Here is a 21,350-nt window from a genome sequence, read left to right as displayed (position 1 = left end):
ATCTTCTAGCAATCTATAGATAGGACAGGCGCCGGTCAGTCAGAAAGCGAGCGATGACAGGGAAACACTACTGTGTCCCGCCTCCCGATACCTGTGTGATTTGTCAGCGCTGTGGTTGGTTGCAGTCAAATTTCTTTACACGGAGGAGGGGGAGAGCATGATGCTTCTTTATCTTCTCTGTGAGTGAATTTCATGGCTCTACAGTCTGACCATTTTACTTGCATATGCACCTAAAAACAGATGTGTGCGAACTGAAAAAGTAAAATATGAGCATGTGCAAGTTGTTGTTTATGCCAAAATGAATTGCTGCCATAGCAATTTTCAAAGTATTTCTGCCATTTTGTTTCATAGCAGGAAGCTAATCACACAAAGAACCATATAAATAAGAATGATTTCTTATTTCTATGCAAAGAACTATGTAGAGTCTCATATAACCCACCTCAGGTGCAGCAACAGTGCCTGTGGCAATGTGCGCACTGAGTGAAGTGCTGAAAGATTCCTTTTTAGAAGCACACCAGCATTGAAGTTAGTAGAATTTAGCCAAATGTCTACTAAAGTGTGACTTTGTCCTCGTGTTTCTTGGCTATTTACATCATTTTGTTCACACACTAGGTTGTTATCCAATGTTAGTTTGAGCTTGCTCAACTGCTACTAGCAAAGGGATGTCGGAGAATCTCATCTCTCAGACAGATGAATCCCACCATTACCACGGTAAAGGCCCGCCCTTAAAGTGGCAGCTGAATATTTGTCTCACCCAAGTGACTCAAATATTTGAGGGTACATTGTACTTTACTGAGTATGGAAAACCCCCAAAACCTTTTATTCATTAAGTTGTAGTCATTTCCAGTGTTTCCCCTATATTCATTTTAAATAATTTTCAGGATGGTAGAACGTTTTCAGTGTAAAGTATGTAGAATTAACAAATCACCTAAATAAAAACAGTCAGGGAAAATCTACAATTCCTAAAATGGCATGTCATGGGGCCCCATCCACCTGACAGGTGTGGCATATCAAGAAGCTGATTAAACAGCATGATCATTACACAGGTGCACCTTTTGCTGGGGACAATAAAAGGCCACTAAAATGTGCAGTTGTCACAAAACACAATGCCACAGTAATGAACATTACATTATCTGGCAACAGCCCTGGTGGACATTCCTGCTGACTGCAGGAATGTCCACCAGGGCTGTTGCCAGATAATGTAATGTTAATTTCTCTACCATAAGCCACATCCAACGTCATTTTAGAGAATTTGGCAGTACATTCAACCGGCCTCACAACCACAGACCATGTGTAACCACGCCACCCCAGGACGGCACCCCAGACGTATAGCGTCGTGTGGGCGAGCGGTTTGCGGATGTCAACATTGTGAAATACTTTCATTCTGTATTTGTGTGCTCCTAAATGTGCTCCTTGTAAAAATTGTCAGTGTAGAGCCTTGAATTTGCACGTCCCATATAATGTAGCCTAAGTGGTAACGATGAGTCAAAATCCACATTATTGTTTTCTGGCACATTTATTTTCTTTCGCGTGTTTCATACAGGAGCCACCTTTCATTTATTTTTCAAGATAATGTGGGCAGTGGGCTATTTAAATGATTATTATGTTCTAATAAAATCCATAATATGAAGAAAATAATTGTGGCAATTAAAACTGATCTCAAGAGAAGATTTGTCACTCTGGATAAGAGCGTCTGCTAAATGATGTAAATGTAAGACAGGTTAAATGTTAAAAGGTTTCATGTTATTTTTCTTAGAAAATAGTTGTGATCATATAGTCGTCCTTCTACACAGTACCACAACAGATTGTTCCAATCTGGGAAGTAAAATCGCATGGAATCAACGCATTAGAATGTACCAGAGGCCACCAAAATATCGGTCTTTCTGCACTTTTTCTATTTGGCTGGCTCCTCCAGGTACTTGTGAAATAAACTGTACATCACTAACCTGGTTACTGTAGTAACTAACTGGTTACTGTAGGTCTCTGAGAAGTTCCCATTTGGCCTTACCCTGAGTAGATCACTCCGATGTGGAGTGATATAAACTAGGGCTAGGCTTTTCACTTGTGAAGTAAAGCTGAAATATAGACAACCAATGGTGGAGGCAAGATTAATGGAAACTGGCAGGCCTTCCATCAGCTGACAACTGCTATTCCCCAGTAATGAGTGAGCAAAGGTGTGTGTCATGACACATGTTTAACAATGTATTTCAGCTTACCTTGTACTCTATATTCCCCTCTTCAGCCTGAAAGAGAGGAGAGGACAGCATTGTTATGTTGAACCGAAGAGAACTGAGACAATGGTGCCTATTGTTCTCTAAAAAGGCACAAAGAACCCCAATCTGACTGAAAGAGCAGTATCCAACAGTAAATGAATGGAGTGGGTGGTTGGAAGAACTGTTTAAAGCTGCTACAATGTTTCAACTAGCCATGAAATAGTCTATATGCAAATAGAACTGTAGATGCAAGGTGATGCAACTTCGGCTTAAATTGCTCTTTGAGTAGAGATTACCTGATTATTCTGTGAACTAAACACCACATACAGGCAGCCAATAGCATAGTCAATGAAAAACAATAGGCCCAACATCAGTGGTCACCAACTGGGCGATCACGCATTCCTAGTCGATCGCCAAATATTTCTGTAAAAAACAACAACGATAAAGCGCTTCTTGCGCTGTTGGCGGTAGGTGCACTCGATTCAGCTGCCCTGCGGCCGGGTAGGCGAAGTGTTCCATTTTGAATCATCTCATGTGTCTGAAGGTACAAACTCTGCCTTCCCGGTGGGCCTGGAGAGCAAATTAAGTGCACTATAGGCCTACCGCTGGCCGCCTCAGAGTACAGTGTCGGCAGTAACGTAGCAGGTGTAAAATAAAAATACAGCAAAGTTGATACTGTGAGATAAAAATAAATGAATAACCGTGAATAGCGAAAGACTGTCAACGAATACAGCAAAGAGCTGCTGTATTTTTATGAATGAGTTCATGTTTGTTCTTACTCAGTACTGTCACTTTATATTCAACACTTTTATAAGTCATAAAATGCACGTTCTTCCTACTTCCACTCGCGCTACAACAAGCACTGCAGCTGAAATGAATGAATAGGAAAGTGTATTGATAGGTTTGCGTTGTTATTATTAGCGGTTTGGGTATTTTTTAATATCGAGGAATATTTCACTTTCTCTGTTCATAGGAGTAACATGAATTGGCACGACTCAAGTTTCACAATCAGCTGGAAGACTGTCGCTTTTTGGTCAGTGTCAGCAGAGGAAAGGGAGCTGGACCCTCAGTCTGCTACTCTCTCCCTCCACTGAGAAATAAAAACAAATTCTTTAAAACGTATGCTCACTCAGCTGTGCCGCACAAGTAATACAACAACTGTTCTATTACCAGTGCGATCATATAGCCTACCTCAAATTTTGAAATATACAGTATCAGTCAAAAGTTTGGACTTACCTACTCATTCAAGGGTTTTTCTTTATTTTTACTATTTTCTACATTGTAGAATAATAGTGAAGACATCAAAACTATGAAATAACACATATGGAATCATGTAGTAACCAAAATCACGAGGACCACCACAGGAAAGAAAGACCCAGAGTTACCTCTTCTGCAGAGGATAAGTTCATTAGAATTACCAGCCTCAGAAATTGCAGTCCAAATAAATGCTTCAGAGTTCAAGTAACAGAGGATACTGCGTGAATCAGGCCTTCATGGTCAAATTGCTGCAAAGAAACCACTACTAAAGGACACCAATAAGAAGAAGAGACTTGCTTGGGCCAAGAAACGAGTAATGGACATTAGACCGGTGGAAATCTGTCCTTTGGTCTGATGAGTTCAAATTTGAGATTTTTTGGTTCCAACCGCCGTGTCTTTCTGAGACGCAGAGTAGGTGAACGGATGATCTCTGCATGTGTGGTTCCCACCGTGAGGCATGGAGGTGTGATGGTGTGGGGGTGCTTTGCTGGTGACACGGTCAGTGATTTATTTAGAATTCAAGGCACACTTACCCAGCATGGCTACCACAGCATTCTGCAGCGATACGCCATCCCATCTGGTTTGGGTTTAGTGGGACTATCATTTGTTTTTCAACAGGACAATGACCCAAAACACACCTCCAGGCTGTGTAAGGGCTATTTGACCAAGAAGGAGAGTGATGAGTGCTGCATCAGATGACCGGGCCTCCACAATCCCCCGACCTCAACCCAATTGAGATGGTTTGGGATGAGTTGGACCGCAGAGTGAAGGAAAAGCAGCCAACAAGCATTCCTCATGAAGCTGGTTGAGAGAATGCCAAGAGTGTGCAAAGCTGTCAAGGCAAGGGTGGCTACTTTGAAGAACCTAAAATATATTTAGATTTGTTTAACACTTTTTTGGTTACTACATGATTCCATATGTGTTATTTCATAGTGTTGATGTCTTCACTATTATTCTACAATGTAGAAAATAGTTAAAATAAAGAAAAACCCTTGAATGAGTAGGTGTCAACTTTGACTGGTATTGTATGCATGTAATACCGTATATATATATATATATATATATATATATATATATATATATATATATATATATATATATATATATATATATATATATATTCAGCCCAAGTTAAAGTCAATGGGAAACAAAGCTAAAAGCCTAAGTAATAAACTCTAGCCAATTATTCTGTGAGGAGGCTCTATTCTATCAAAATCTCTCAATCTCTCTGGGGGAGAAAGCAGCTCATCAGCTCTGCAGAGGATTTCAGGGTCAAACTGGCGTCTGCATTCGCTTCAGTCATCTACACTCAGCAGGCGAGGCAAGTCAAGCCCGTCCCCTTGCTATTTACAAACACAGCTGTTCCAGTTTTTGTAGCTCGCTAGCTTAGCTAGCTAGTAACGTTAACGTTGGTCAACAAACCATTGGACAAAACTAAACAAAACATTAAAAGGGAACGATCTGGCTAACTTGGGTATAGTTTTACTGCAACTATTCAGTTAAATAAATAACCAACGATGCTACATAATGTATTTTGTAGAGCTAGCCAACGTAGCTAGCTTTAGCTACTTGATACGTGTCACTGCCTCTAGCCAGGAAGCTAGCTAATCACTTGCTTCAGTTCACCAGAACTTCCAACAGAAGATGGTTACAAACATGTATTTGGACAATATGCATGCATACAAGTATGGTCTGCACAAACTACTTAAGAGTTTTTAGAAAAAAAAATTGGCGGCTTATAAACGTGCAAGACATTTCTCGTTAGCCAGCTAGCTAACGTTAGCTAGCTACCACACAACTGCAGGCTACGGAACCTTCAATGGGAGCATATCTGCTTACCTCTGGGGGTAGATTAGCCGGGGGAAGATATGGGGGGTTATTGCTTGGTTTGGAGTTTCGGGATGACCGACTCTTTCCTTTTTTCGCATTCTTCAAAGAATACTTTTTAGAACCCATTACGAAGCCATTCCCCGAACTAACGTTAGATCCAACTCCTTGGCAACCAGACTTCTGCCCGGAACCTGACCCAAAAAGCTCTGATACCCGCGAATCCATTACTTCGGAACGGTGTGTACGCTAGCTATGTACGATTTGAAATATAAAACTTCCTAAAACCGAGACATTCAAGCGTATTTTTAATGGGGAGAGTTTCAAAAAGAGCGAGAACGCCAACGCAACTACCTGCTGGTTAGGGTTCCTGCCCCCCCTACAAAGTGGACAATAACAACTCCGCGTCATTGACTCGTTTTGAGTTGACAGCGGATCTACGTCAGACCTACATATTTAAAGTAGCTAGCCACGTCAGTATATTTCAACAATACAAATATTTTGGCTTGTTCGACATTGCAGCCTACAGTGCAAGCAACTGCCGACTGACTGATCTACAAATCACCTTGCATCATAAATAACGACTCATTATTATTTTTAGATCAGTCAGTCAATCACATTTTACCCATGATAGGCTACATCACGGTTTTGACACAGCCAAAATGATTCAAGTCTTTTGCATGAGCTACTTAAAGGTGCATTCATATTACCTATATTTGAAGATGAAGTAAACTTTTTTATAACTTTCCAACTGATTGTGTAGCAATACCATTTGTTAGAAATATTGAGTTAATACAAGTTAAGATATTTATTTTAACCTAACCAATAGGCCTAAACTGTATGAGGTACGTTGTTACTGCAGGGACCAACTTGTATGAAAATGTATATTGTTCAATAGTACCACCATGTGGTCACACGCCAAAAAATATATTGGGCTTTCGGGGAGGTGCACCTGTGACAGCCAAAAGTCGAACTGATTTGGTTTTCCAACAGCAAGGCTCAGTGCAACATGGCAGTGTTGTCATTGTTTATAAAAGTTTTTCTTTGTAATGTTGAAACAAGCATGTCTCCAACCCCCATATCACACACAAATTGTAAATATACACTTTGTGTCCAGTTTATAAGGTACACCCATCTCAAATAAAATGTTATTTGTCACATAGACCTTACTGTGCAATGCTTACTTATGAGCCCTTAACCAACAATGCAGAGTTGTAAAAAAATAAGTAAGAAATGTTTGCTAAATAAACTAAAGGAAACATAGTAACACAATAAAATAACAATAACAAAGCTATATAGAAGTGGTACCGAGTCAATTTGCCGGGGTACGGGTTAGTCGAGGTAATTGAGGCAATACTGTATGTACATGTAGGTAGGGGTAAAGTGCATAGATAATAAACAGAGAGTAGCAGCAGTGTATGTGAAGAGTGTGAAGGACTGCCATCAGCATGACGCAACAAGAACCAGGATTCGTCGGACCAGGCAATGTTTTTCCACTCCTCAATTGTCCAGTGTTGGTGATCGGGTGCCCACTGGAGCCGTTTCTTCTTGTTTTTAGCTGATAGGAGTGGAACCCGGTGTGGTCTTCTGCTGCAATAGCCCATCAGTGACAAAGACCTACGAGTTGTGCGTTCCGAGATGGCGTTCTGCACACCACTGTTGTACTGCGCCATTATTTGCCTGTTTGTGGCTCACCTGTTAGCTTGCATGATTCTTGCCATTCTCCTTCAACCTCACATCAATGAGCTGTATTCACCCACAGGACTGCTGCTGACTGGATGTTTTTTGTTTATCGCACCATTCTCGAAAAGCCCTAGACACTATCGTGCATGAAAGCCTATTTCTGAGATACTGGAACCGGCGCGCCTGGCACCGACGATCATACCAAGCTCAAAGTCACTTAGGTCACTTGTTTTGCCCATTCTAATGTTCAATCGAACAGTAACTGAATGCCTCGATGCCTATCTGCCTGCTTAGTAAAGCAAGCCACAGCCACGTTACTCACTGTAGGAGCGAACCATTTTTGTGAACGGGTCGATGTACCTAATAAACTGGCCACTGAGTGTGTGTGTACATTGTACTATCAGTTGGGGAGGGATAGCCTCAAATATCACATTCATTTTCACATATCCACTGTATACATGTAAATTGTGGCAAAGTTGCTTCCTGTTTCAACGCCCACACCAGTAGAAATCCACATTTTTGAGCTGAAAGACGATGGCCAGAGCTTACACATGGTGTTGAACAAGGATGTAAGTCAATAAGTCATCTTTTTAGTCAAAGTATTATGTATTTGGGCTTGAAGTGACAAATTCGTGCCAATTACGTGTATTTTCCTATGAAATGACGTGTAAATCATTTTTTGCCTACGTTTCGTTTCGTTTCAGGGTTGGGTTTTATTTTAATGGTACCACCCACCAGCATGACATTGTTTATTAATCATAAACACCTGCAAGGCTTGCTAGTCACGACTGAGCTGAGCAATGTAATAGATAATCTTTGGCTACAACAAATATGATGAATAAATTAAGATAGTTCCCTCAGGCCGTTTACCATTGAAAAGAATGGTCAGTTCCGGTCTACTTAATGGGGTGGGTCTCCCATAGACACCAATGCAATAGTAGCTGGGTCTGGTCTACTTAGTTCATTGACTTTCATTGAACCAGAAAAAAACTGAGAGTGGGGTGTCTCGCTTCCTCTTCAGTCTCTGGCTACACTTCGCTGTCTGAGCCATGGTGCAAATTATGTTTTTGCACCTACACTTTTTTACCAGCGAATTATCATAATCCATTTGGTAATTTGTGAAGTTTCACTTATTTTTGCGATAGTCTATATGTACATAAAAAACGAAAATTTTATAAATGGTAAAAGTGCGTGATATGATTGAGTTTTAGAACCCCGCTCCCCAGTCGTCCAAAGATGAATGGTTTTGACCACTACCCAGTGGGCATACAACATGATAAAGACGTCTTTTACTGGTTGAAATCTGGTCAGAACGTCTTATAACCAGATCACAACCAGATTAAGACATGATTTGACATCATGAATAATGCGCCTTGTTTTGGTTGATATCTGGTTTTTGGTTGAAATCTGATTGAACTACTGACCAGTTATCTAAATGCTACTCAATTGATAGACATCAATCTATATAAACATAGGCATAGTGTTTGTGGGCCATGCACCCATTGCATATAAGACTCGGCATGGATTCGGACTCGGGAAGAGCTCAGACGGCATGGAGCCCCCGAGTCCGAATCCATGCCGAATCTTATTACTGGCAGAATCATATTACTCTGGGCTCCGGCTAATGGTACCCGGGCCGAGTCCACTTCAGCTTATCCATCCCGATTAACCTTTTCAGGAGTAGGGCCATTTGCGGTTTTTATTTGGCAGGTGTTGAAATACCTTTTTTTTTTTTTTATGAAGAAATTTGATATATTTCACCCCCAAGTAATGGGTATTTGCTAGGTCATTAAAAGCTTACATTTTTGACAGTCTCTGCGGTCCTATAGCTATCAGAGATGGTCCCTAATTGAGAGAATCTCCAATGCTATTAATTTTTTTTGTTTTTACTACAGGCTATGGCAGTGTTTTTCGTAGTGCAGTCCACCCAATTGAAAAGTGCACATTCACTTCCATAACATTTGTTCTAGGCTACCAGCATTAAAGATAAACATGCCCGATAATACAGGATACCCTTACAAAAATCCAGTGCTGTTAAAATGCAGTAATAATGCAGTACATTGAAATAATGGTTGTTTAATTAATGATATCTGGTAGCTTGCTCTGTGTTGGCTTCTAATGGTAATATTGTATCTGTGTAATGGCACTGTTTATTGTGCTGCACATTTTCTTCTGTTCCACGAATGCTGTTTTGAAGTTCTATTATGACTAACTCAATTTGTTTTCAGAATTTAGCAAATAACACATAGGCCTATGTCTTTTATTTCAATATCATACTACAATCCACCAGGATTTACAAAACCCTATTTTTATTGCATTTACCGTATTTCCATAAATAATTAGTCAAAATATATTGCACCAATTATGTCTCAGATTTTGTTTTCTTGGAAAGCTGTGAGTGCTGTTATATGATACAATAGCAGTACTTGTTGCATTTACAACTTGTCTAAGTCCTATCATCAACTGATCTGAGCCAGTGTATGGCTGCATTGTTTGAATGGAATGTTGGCATATTGGCAGTTAATTGGAAAAAATTAATGGAATCATTCCTCTAAAACTGTCTGGCTAGCTAGCTAAGACACATACAGTGCAGATCAATTCTTCACATTCATTGTTTTACACAATATCTTTTCACAGAACTGGCAAATCATGGTTGACCAACATGGCTGACCTTCGGACCATCACAAGAAGGTCCATGTCAATTCTAGTATTCTAATTCCTAATTCTATGTTTTACTTTAACTTTGAAACCATACTGCTTATGTTTCACAGATCCCCATCTGCTAGATTAACCCCCCAAACTCACTCCACAGCGACCCTAGCGTTGAGCTGAGCGCAACTGCAAATCTGGGTCATGGCACCATTGTAAAGGACATCACGCTGCTTGCTTAGACATACTGCTCCCTCCCAATCCAGCTCATATCGAGACTCGAACTTGGGACCTCTGCCTCACAAACACACGTGAACACCCTGATGAAAGGTTTTAACCCTTCGCACTACTGAATTTAATAGCGCAAGTGGTGATCCTTCAGGCTGAGGAGTGAGTTTCACATTTTCCCATCTGCTACACTTAAAATCAACACAAAACCAATAAACCGAGTAGTGTAGCCCAGGAGGCACACATCCATTTTCTTCTCTCATTTCAGCTTACAAGCTCCATTAGCCATGCATTCACCAAACACAGTAGCCAACGTGCTATGGAAACCAAGGATCCACCATGCCTCTGGACTGCATCACCTCATGTGGGCAGCCACCTTGAACACAACATGAAACGAGTTTAAAGTAACATTCCAGTGTTTCCAGATTTCTATGAAATATGACCTATAATTAATTACAATATGAGTTAAATAGTTTTCCAAAAAAATGATAATTAATTATGTAAAAAAACAGCTTTTCTGTGTTGGAATGGTATGGGTGCACCCCAACAACAAAAAGGTGTGGGCATATACCAGTCATTAGAAATAGTCATGCGAGTAAACCGCTGATTGGCCAGCTCATCCTCCTCAGGAGTATGTTTTTAGAAAATGGTCCATGCAAACCGTTTTACATCAATTCATGTTGAAATGTAAAGAACCTAGTGAAATTATTCCACATGATCAATGAACCAACCAAATCAGGTGATTCTATGCCCCATCTTGTTGGTAGTGAGGTGGAAAACTGTTGAGGTGCATGTTGCTGTGCCTGTCACATTTCTTTAGCGTTTCGAGCTGTGGAATGTGTGAGATTCAGGCAGAAACTCACAGATATGTGACTTGATCACACAAATGCATCTATTCTGTTCTTCCTAAACCTGCCCCATGATCTTTTTTTTTTTTTCTGTCATGATGAAACACCTTAGCACATTTATCTAGCACCATGTTCCTCTCTCTGGCAGGTTTACAGTGAGCGTTATATGGACCAGATTGGCATCCTCGGCTACTTCCCCAGCAACCTGGTGAAGGAGACTACCAAATTTAGGAAGGACACTGATACTGTGGAGATCCCTATGACATCATACTCTATGAGGAAATAGCAAACATTTTTTAAATCATATGTTTGAGGTAGGGTTTTGAAGCTGTCTTTCTCTAATTTATACTTTGGCCACAAATACGAGTATAAGATGAGTCAACAACATTATTTGGGTTTTAGTTAACAGAATATGAACAATAACTGGTAATGGTGCATAGCTTTAGAAAGGTCTGTAACTCAGCTTTCTGACCAAAATAGTTGTACATTGCTGAGGTGTACTCACTTTTTAGGACACAAGCTCAAGTACATAGTACAAATATTATGAAAATATGAAAAATCATATGTGATTATTTTCCTATTCAACAAAAGTCGGGCAATAGGGTTTGAAATGACTCAAATGATTTCTAAATATAGTAACAATCAAATTATAAATGACTTACTATACAATTTCACCTTTCTTATAACTGTAAAATACATATGATCATTCTTAGTTACAGTACAATATTGGCACCATTTCATATAACTGATGACACAGACTTTTGTACGAAATGATAAATTATACAAAATCATTTTGTATTTGTTCCTGTTGAGGTCTATAAATCCATCTGAGAACATCTCAGCTAGATGAAACTGCTATTATTGCATCCGCTAGACTCTCCTGTTTTATATGCGCTATTGCAAGCACAGCTACAAGGTTCACAGTCACAGAAAATCGTTCATTTGTCTGGATAGGCCAGAAAATGTGACGTGCTCCCTATAAAAATAGACAATTTCCTGTGTCTGTGAACCTCACAGCTGTGCTTGCAATAGCGCAAATGAATCGGGACAACCAGCGCTTGATGTTGCCCTGTTCACAGTGTACACTGTACACAGAAACATTGGACGGAACCAGTCCAGAACCGCTCAAAGTCCCCTATATAGGGGACTTAACATCTATTTGTTAAATACACATTGCACCAATCTCATGACAAGACAATTATCCAATAGCAAGGTGTGTTTTATTGACATGCAAATAAGTCATATCTGTGAAATCTAGGCCTAGATTCAATCCATATCGCGGAAGATCCACGCTAATTTAAAGGCGATGTTCCGCATTGGCGGAGAGTGCATTCACGGTAAACGCTGCATACAGTTGAAGTCGAAAGTTTACATACACTTAGGTTGGAGTCATTAAAACTTGTTTTTCAACCACTCCACCAATTTATTGTTAACAAACTATAGTTTTGGCAAGTCGGTTGGGACATCTACTTATAAATTCACTGTATCACAATTCCAGTGGGTCAGAAGTTTATATACACTAAGTTGACTGTGCCTTTAAACAGCTTGGAAAATTCCAGAAAATTATGTCATGGCTTTAGAAGCTTCTGATAGGCTAATTGACATCATTTGAGTCAATTGGAAGTGTACCTGTGGATGTATTTCAATGCCTACCTTCAAACTCAGTGCCTCTTTGCTTGACATCATGGGAAAATGAAAATAAATCAGCCAAGTCCTCAGAAAAGAAATTGTAGACCTCCACAAGTCTGGTTCATCCTTGGGAGCAATTTCCAAATGCCTGAAGGTACCACGTTCATCGGTACAAACAATAGTACGGAAGTATAAACACCATGGGACCATTCAGCCATCAAACCGCTCAGGAAGGAGACGCATTCTGTCTCCTAGAAATTGTAGGATTTTTAATGAATTTATTTACAAATTATGGTGGAAAATAAGTATTTGGTCAATAACAAAAGTTTCTCAATACTTTGTTATATACCCTTTGTTGGCAATGACACAGGTCAAACGTTTTCTGTAAGTCTTCACAAGGTTTTCACACACTGTTGCTGGTATTTTGGCCCATTCCTCCATGCAGATCTCCTCTAGAGCAGTGATGTTTTGGGGCTGTCGCTGGGCAACACGGACTTTCAACTCCCTCCAAAGATTTTCTATGGGGTTGAGATCTGGAGACTGGCTAGGCCACTCCAGGACCTTGAAATGCTTCTTACGAAGCCACTCCTTCGTTGCCCGGGCGGTGTGTTTGGGATCATTGTCATGCTGAAAGACCCAGCCACGTTTCATCTTCATGCCCTTGCTGATGGAAGGAGGTTTTCACTCAAAATCTCACGATACATGGCCCCATTCATTCTTTCCTTTACACGGATCAGTCGTCCTGGTCCATTTGCAGAAAAACAGCCCCAAAGCATGATGTTTCCACCCACATGCTTCACAGTAGGTATGGTGTTCTTTGGATGCAACTCAGCATTCTTTGTCCTCCAAACACGACGAGTTGAGTTTTTACCAAAAAGTTCTATTTTGGTTTCATCTGACCATATGACATTCTCCCAATCCTCTTCTGGATCATCCAAATGCACTCTAGCAAACTTCAGACGGGCCTGGACATGTACTGGCTTAAGCAGGGGGACACGTCTGGCACTGCAGAATTTGAGTCCCTGGTGGCGTAGTGTGTTACTGATGGTAGGCTTTGTTACTTTGGTCCCAGCTCTCTGCAGATCATTCACTAGGTCCCCCCGTGTGGTTCTGGGATTTTTGCTTGTGATCATTTTGACCCCACGGGGTGAGATCTTGCGTGGAGCCCCAGATCGAGGGAGATTATCAGTGGTCTTGTATGTCTTCCATTTCCTAATAATTGCTCCCACAGTTGATTTCTTCAAACCAAGCTGCTTACCTATTGCAGATTCAGTCTTCCCAGCCTGGTGCAGGTCTACAGTTTTGTTTCTGGTGTCCTTTGACAGCTCTTTGGTCTTGGCCATAGTGGAGTTTGGAGTGTGACTGTTTGAGGTTGTGGACAGGTGTCTTTTATACTGATAACAAGTTCAAACAGGTGCCATTAATACAGGTAACGAGTGGAGGACAGAGGAGCCTCTTAAAGAAGAAGTTACAGGTCTGTGAGAGCCAGAAATCTTGCTTGTTTGTAGGTGACCTAATACTTATTTTCCACCATAATTTGCAAATAAATTCATTAAAAATCCTACAATGTGATTTTCTGGATTTTATTTTCTCAATTTGTCTGTCATAGTTGACGTGTACCTATGATGAAAATTACAGGCCTCTCTCATCTTTTTAAGTGGGAGAACTTGCACAATTGGTGGCTGACTAAATACTTTTTCCCCACTGTATATTAATAGATTGTCTTTTATTAATAATGTTTTGTTGTTGCATTTAACTTCAGAAAAAACTGTTATCAAGGTAATTTCCTTGGTATGTGACGTCAGAGTTCAGAGATGATAACGAGTTTCCCAGCGTTCAAGTGAATTTTTCCCAGTTGTATTTAAGAATTTACGATATTTTAGAACGCATCATCAATCCAGTTTTACTGACAGCATTTCCAGCCACCATGTAGGTAAAACTTGAAGACAGGGCCCATCTGTTGTAGGCTCCTGCTGGGATATCACCAAGGTGTAGTCTGCAAAACAACAAACCCATTAGCCTAAATGGAACTAGTGGAAATGAAGGGCAGAAAGAATATATTCCCTACATGCAGTGATTTCCTGAACACCCTCTGATTTAGGAACTCTGGAGAAATCAAGTGGATGTGGTTGAATCATACTCAAATCTCAAATGTCTAATAAGCACTAATTAGATACCTGGTGAGGCAGCTGCATGTTGCCAAACATAAAAATAACAAACAAGAAAACATACAAATATCTGTGTCTGTTTTTAATAAGAGCTCACTGCAGGGTTTTGGTTTTTCCCATAAATCTTGCAGCCCACTTGTTTTCTTTTTTGGGGGGGAATGTGGAATGTGGAATGTGAAGCCAGTCTACTCTGATTGGTCAGAATGGCTGTGATGTAGGGGTTCTGCCCATTCAGACATAGGAGAAGAAGTGTGGGGAAGATTACAGTAGTGAGTTATTTCGCACTCAGTCAGTACACTCACTTTCTCACACAGTCTTCAGGATGAACCATCCACTGCATTTCGCTCTCCTGCTCCTCTCCTTGGGATTTCTGGACCAGACCACCACCAGTGCTGTTCTTATGGACAAACTGGCAAACAGCAAAATCTGTGCAGATGAGGAGTGCTCATGTGAGTACAGTAGATTTGTATGCACCTTACCGATCAGAAGACCATTGTTGGGGAGTATGGATTTGTGCTCTCTATTCAGACATTCTGGATTTTTTGAGGGGTGTGACAATACCATGCACCCATCAATCAATCCAGTCAATGCTGGCTTTATATGTGATTTGACAAGAGTGCACAGTCAATGTTTTATTTTATATACTGTAGGTCATTTGCTTTCATGTTGTTTTTGTTGTTGTTCCCTCTCAGATGCTCTCTCTATGGCCGTGGGTCTGGATGACTTCACTGCTCCTGACTGCAGATTCATCAACATCAAGAAGGGCCAGATGATCTACGTGTACTCCAAACTCACACCAGAGGAGGGCACTGGAGTCTTCTGGTCTGGAAGTGTACGTTCTGTGATGACTGGTTTGTTTCCAGAGTTACAGGAACATTTTCATCACGATTCAAATATGTTTTTAGAAAATGGTCCATGCAAACCGTTTTACATCAATTCATGTTGAAATGTAAAGAACCTAGTGAAATTATTCCACATGATCCATGAACCAACCAAATCAGGTGATTCTATGCCCCATCTTGTTGGTAGTGAGGTGGAAAACTGTTGAGGTGCATGTTGCTGTGCCTGTCACATTTCTTTAGCGTTTCGAGCTGTGGAATGTGTGAGATTCAGGCAGAAACTCACAGATATGTGACTCGATCACACAAATGCATCTATTCTGTTCTTCCTAAACCTGCCCCATGATCTGTTTTTTTTTCTTTCTGTCATGATGAAACACCTTAGCACATTTATCTAGCACCATGTTCCTCTCTCTGGCAGGTTTACAGTGAGCGTTATGTGGACCAGATGGGCATCCTCGGCTACTTCCCCAGCAACCTGGTGAAGGAGACTACCAAATTTAAGAAGGATACTGATACTGTGGAGATCCCTACGGCCGTGAGTATTACCTCAACTTCCACGCATTCAACACTATAGCTACCAACAACATGTTGTTTGTCTCCATTCATTTGTCTTCTCGCTCAGTAGCTGCATAGTCACAGGTGATCAACAGTTCCAGAAGTATTACTTATTGTTGTAGTTTTGATCATTGTTACATTTGTTCTCTCTTGCAGGATGTTGACTTCTACTGTTTTTGAATCTCTGGATGATGTAGACCACAAGGTCTCTTTTTTGATCAGCTGTTTCACTTTATTCTGAGAATTACAAAGGAAATATGCGGAAATAGAGATCCCTATGATCTGCGGAGCAAGGTTTTTATTATTTCAAATACTTTTCTTGTATTTTGATATAGAAAATGTTTAAATAAATCCCCTTTTATCCCAATGTCTGTACTGTACATGTTGTATCTTATCAAATCAGGGATCAAATTATCACTAATAAGACTAAAAGGTATTTTCTTACTGTAGGCTATTATCAGACCTCAGGATAAGACCCAGATGCAGACACTTCGAAGTAACAAAAGTTTATTACAACAACGGGCAGGCAAGTAACAGGTCAAGGGCAGGCAGAGGTCAGTAATCCAGAGCAGAGTCCGAAAGGTACAGAACGGCAGGCAGGCTCAGGGTCAGGCAGAGGTCAGTAATCCAGGGCAGTGTCACAAGGTACAGAACGGCAGGCAGGCTCAGGGTCAGGGCAGGCAGAATGGTCAAAACCAGGAAAACTAGAAAACAGTGACTAGAGCGAAAACAGAAGTATGGGAAACCCACTGGTAGGCTTGATGAGACAAGACGAGCTGGCAACAGACAAACAGAAAAAACAGGTATATATGCACAGGGGATAATGGGGGAAATGGGCGACACCTGGAGGGGGGTTGAGACAAGCACAAGACAGGTGAAACAGATTAGGGTGTGACAGGCTATCTTACACTTGTTGGAGTTTGACTGAATGGAAATTCTATGTTTCCAAGTACCCAAACATAAAACAGCGTCACAGTGTTGAGCGTAGGATACTGCTGGTGTGTGTTGGAAAGCCTCCTGTATGTTTTGGATGTGTTTAGATCCTTGGTAAACAGGATCGCAGAGTAAGCCTGCCCAGAAACCTTGTTTCATAGGATTAGGTGTTATGAAAAGCACCACTGAAAACATTCTGATAAAATGTTAGTGGAAGGTTATATCAATTTGATATGCTTGGAAACAGATAGAGGAAGGAGAAAGCGTGACATTGATTTTGCAGTTGATGAGGCAACACCTCATCATCTGGCTGGGTATGACACATTTAATAGAAACAACCTAATGAGTTGATATTAGGTTATAGAGTAGTAAATACCTCAAGAAAAAATATTATGTGAAGATTTGTTAAGAAGATATTTAACAGGTAAGCAGTGGAAATAGAAAGGTGAGGTGATGTTTGGCTGTATGGAGAGTCAACACCAGACAAATTGTGTATTTATCTGTGGTGATGAATTTCTCTGGGGTGCATCCTGGTCTGTGGATGTTGAATGGCTGAAAATTGAAGGTAATTATGTTTAAGAGCACATTCTCTTCTTCCTGCTGTAGTGGTATTAATGGATATTACCTAATTCAATTTGTTATCCTGAATGAAGCTCTTTGTAGCAGTGCCAAACCTGCATTTACTTAATCCAGCAAAGGTCGTCATAACCCGGAAAAAAGTAAGCATACTGTGTTTTACACAAAATATTTGTGTGTCACAGTGGAAAAAGGATTAGATCACTTTAAAATGTAGTAAATATTATTTGTTTCCTCTTCCTTTCCTCTTTCATAAACATTTGCATATTTGCATATATTTTATAAACACTGTGAGAAAGGTAAACATGAAAACCAATTTTCCCAGTATACCTTTACATTGAGGCTATTTCGAAATGTGGTTGCATAGTCTTGTCTCTCGCTCTCTGTCACATGCACATACACGCAAGCATGCATCCACACATGCATGCACCTACTGTGCACGCACACTCGCACTCACACACCACACACACACACACGAGCACACACACACACGAACACACACAGATAGAGACATACCTACACTCAGAAAAGAATGAACACACTGATTGTGTTATTCAGAGTGAATGAACATTCGCAGTGTGTATGAGTGTTGAAGGCAGGTTTAGCTTGCAGCGCAGTGTAAGGTCATCAGGGATGTGTGGTGGAGGTGAGATACTGAGGTATGGTAATGACCCATCTGCTGCCATGGCAATGGAACCCAGGCCTACATGCTCACCTTGAGAGAGAATGCAGATCATCTTTGGAATTTGAAAGATATGAATTTGAAATGTCATGTTTTTCATTTCCTAATGTTAATGCATTTGCTTATGGGTTGGTAATGACACCCCGAGGAAGGCAGCTGCCGAAACCTTGGTGACTATTAATGAATCATTTGCATCAGAGCAAGAGTGGGTGCCCAAATCCTCTTTTGAATACTGTTTGATAAAGTCCCAATTAATACTAACTGGAAAAATTGTGCGATTTTGCTAAACTTATATCTAATATTTGAGTATTTAATCTATGTTCCATATACATACATTTATCCATTAACCATATGATCAGCATAAAAATGATTGGCAAATTGCAACAAACAACTGCAGTGTATTAGCGCTGGTTTTCTTAAAACGATAATAATGGGAAATTACATGCACCTGCTTGCTAAAATAATCTTGATTCCAATGAAAAACCCATAACAATTTACGAGTAGATTAACTGATCTCTCATTGTTATGGTTCTGATACCAGACAACTGCTTCTAGGTTCTGCGTCTAGATTCTCTATTTCCGCCACCAATTAAATAACGAACATTAGGAACATTGAAAATCGTCAAAGGCTTGTAATGAATTAATGTAAAATACTTGTATGCTTGTAATAATGGAGTGTACATCATAAAATGTTTCATGTCAACATAGAATACCATTTTTGTGCAATTTGAATTAAATGTATTAGACTTATTTAATTTGAATAAAAAAATATAGGCTAACCAACAATAGTTTTCAATTAATACAATGTGTAGGGTAAATTGCCGCAGTAGATTTTCATGGTAAACAAGGAAATATTGTATTTTATTTTTACAGAATGACTATCAAATAGATACTGTACATCTGTTCTTAGTCTGCTCAATTAGCAGGTTTTAAGTTAACACCGACCTCGGCTTTAGTGGGAATGGTAATACGGTGGCCAATAGGCCTAATGGTTGCAACTGAGATCAGCTGCGTGGGTGGTCTTAGCCTGTATTGATGGTTTAACAAGAGATGAGCTTGCGGTAATACATTGGCACATAATGGTTGCAATTAGCCCAATAGTTTTAACGATATTTTGAAGTTTTACAGTGTTTGTTTACAGTTACATTGTTTACAAACAACGGAGCTAAACACGCTTATATTTGGGGTTATGATGGAGTTGCTCATGAGGCATTTATAAGTTATGTTCTTCAAGAATCAATGTACAATATACATAATTAATTTAAAAGTAAAAAAAAACTGATTGTAGAAATCACAGATTGCCCCTTAAATTAAATGCAACCCTATACCTCTGAAAATCTGATGATTCAGTTTGGAGCCAGGCCAAAAGGAGGGATTTGTGCAGTTATTTCATCATTAAGAAACAAAATACGCTTTTTCTTTTTCGTCCAGGGGCCTCATTACATTTCAAAGGATGAACTCTCACACCGGAGACTTGTTACATCCAGGACGACTCCAATCAAAAATGAGATTAGAAATGAATCAATCATGTAGTTAACTCTAATGTTCAAAAACAAGAAAATTGTGATGCTCGTAGTAGTTTGACAATGAGTCTGTTTATTAAGGAACACATCTTCACCCAGTGGGTAATCATTTACATGATGTGAAAGTAACGTGACCAGAGATCGAAATTTCTCATATATGAGCTAATTATAAAGTGAAAGCTCAGTGTGACTCACTTTTGAAACATGCACGCACACACACACACATGCACGCACGCACGCGCTCACACACACACACACACACACACACACACACACACACACACACACACACACACATGCACACACACAAAGGTTTTTCAGAGAATACATGCTTTTGCATACAATGGCCTCCTTCACGATTAAACGTGCCCTGATATTTCCTTTCTCAGTTAAGACTCCCTCCTCAGGATGTGTGGACATTATTTATCTCTCCTCTCCGTTTGATTGGCTGTGAATCCTCCATATCCCGCACTGCGTCATTTCTACCGCCCTGTTACAGCTGGGAAGGAATTCAATTCATCAACAGCTATAGCCCATGGCTCTCAAAACTGCAGTATTTGCCCAACACCATTAGACATTGGGAGAACAAACAGCACTCTCCCATATTCTTTGTTTGTCTTGATAAACATTCATCCTAAAATAAAATCCCTTACTGAAATAGGTTGCTTTCATTCTGAAACCTCAAACAGCCACTTAAGCAGAGTAGGGGGTGAGTGAAGTACATGGTGTTTTGTACAAAACATGCTCTTTCCATGATATAGACTGACCAGGTGAATCCAGGTGAAAGCTATGATACCTTATTGATGTCACCTGTTAAATCCACTTTAATCAGGGTAGATGAAGGGGAGGAGACAGGTTAACCTCTACGGGATCGGTGTCCCGTATACGGGACGGTTGAGCTAATGTGCACTAATGTGATTAGCATGAGTGTTGTAAGTAACAGCAAACTTTCCAGGACATAGACATGTCTTATATGGGCAGAAAGCTTACATTCTTGTTAATCTAACTGCACTGTCCAATTTACAGTAGCTATTACAGTGAAAACATACCATGCTATTGGTTGAGGAGAGTGCACTGCAACAAAAAACGTATCACAGCAACTGGTTTGATACATTCACCTCTGAAGGTAAATCATGTACTTACATTCAGTAATCTTGCTCTGATTTGTCATCCTAAGGGCCCCAGAGATAAAATGTAGCATAGTTTTGTTTGATCAAATCAATTTTTATATTCTGGGTCCTACAGTTTGAACCCCTGCTGTCTCTGGCTCCACACCCACCCCGCCCGGCCATCTAGATGTGTGAAAGTTAGTGTATAAGCTAATGATCCATCATGTATGACATTCCTGGGAGTGTGTAAACTTACATTTTATATTACCATCATTTTTGTATATTCTCTATAGTTATGTACTTGAAAATGTATCAATTTACCAATTCGGCAACTTTGGGCAGACTTTATACAAACTAGTCCAGTATTGCAATGCTTCACTGGATCAATCTGAGACTTTGCACACACTGCTGCCATCTAGTGGCCAAAATATAAACTGTGCCTAAACTGCAATATTATATTGTGGCCATTATATTGTGGCCTTTCTCTTGCATTGATCTAATGATCTAATGTGTAATATTCTCCTGCATTAATTTCACATTTCCACAAACTTCAATGTTTCCTTTCAAATGGTATCAAGAATATGCATATCCTTGCTTCAGGTCCTGAGCTACAGTCAGTTAGATTTGT

The 21,350-nt window shown here is 40.1% G+C and overlaps 2 protein-coding genes across 3 annotated transcripts in view; one reads left to right on the top strand and one right to left on the bottom strand.

The window, feature by feature from the left end:
* Window positions 1–5,696, bottom strand: part of LOC121553766 (GTP-binding protein 2) — a 32,807-nt gene extending 27,111 nt beyond the window's left edge. The window contains exons 1-3 of one of the 2 annotated variants that reach the window (XM_041867144.1): window positions 5,310–5,357; window positions 2,217–2,243; window positions 1,947–2,075 (exon numbers count right to left, since the gene is read on the bottom strand). Coding sequence is in view for 1 of the 2 variants with exons in the window: in XM_041867143.1 (XP_041723077.1) it covers window positions 2,217–2,243; window positions 5,310–5,525 (243 nt within the window). In the remaining variant the exon portion in view is untranslated. Of the gene's footprint in view, window positions 1–1,946; window positions 2,076–2,216; window positions 2,244–5,309 lie in introns of both variants that reach the window. The other variant, XM_041867143.1, reaches the window with a different exon arrangement.
* A 9,065-nt stretch (window positions 5,697–14,761) lies between these two features.
* LOC121553554 (otoraplin) lies at window positions 14,762–16,266 on the top strand. Its single transcript, XM_041866742.2, has 4 exons — window positions 14,762–14,951; window positions 15,195–15,334; window positions 15,763–15,879; window positions 16,056–16,266. The coding sequence occupies exons 1-4, from the start codon at window positions 14,825–14,827 to the stop codon at window positions 16,077–16,079; spliced, it is 408 nt and encodes a 135-aa protein (XP_041722676.1). The 5' UTR covers window positions 14,762–14,824; the 3' UTR covers window positions 16,080–16,266.
* Window positions 16,267–21,350: the final 5,084 nt, after the last annotated feature.

This window comes from Coregonus clupeaformis, chromosome 37 (assembly GCF_020615455.1).
Source record: "Coregonus clupeaformis isolate EN_2021a chromosome 37, ASM2061545v1, whole genome shotgun sequence".
NCBI classification, from domain to species: domain Eukaryota; kingdom Metazoa; phylum Chordata; class Actinopteri; order Salmoniformes; family Salmonidae; genus Coregonus; species Coregonus clupeaformis.
This window is presented reverse-complemented; position numbering and strand designations above follow the sequence as displayed.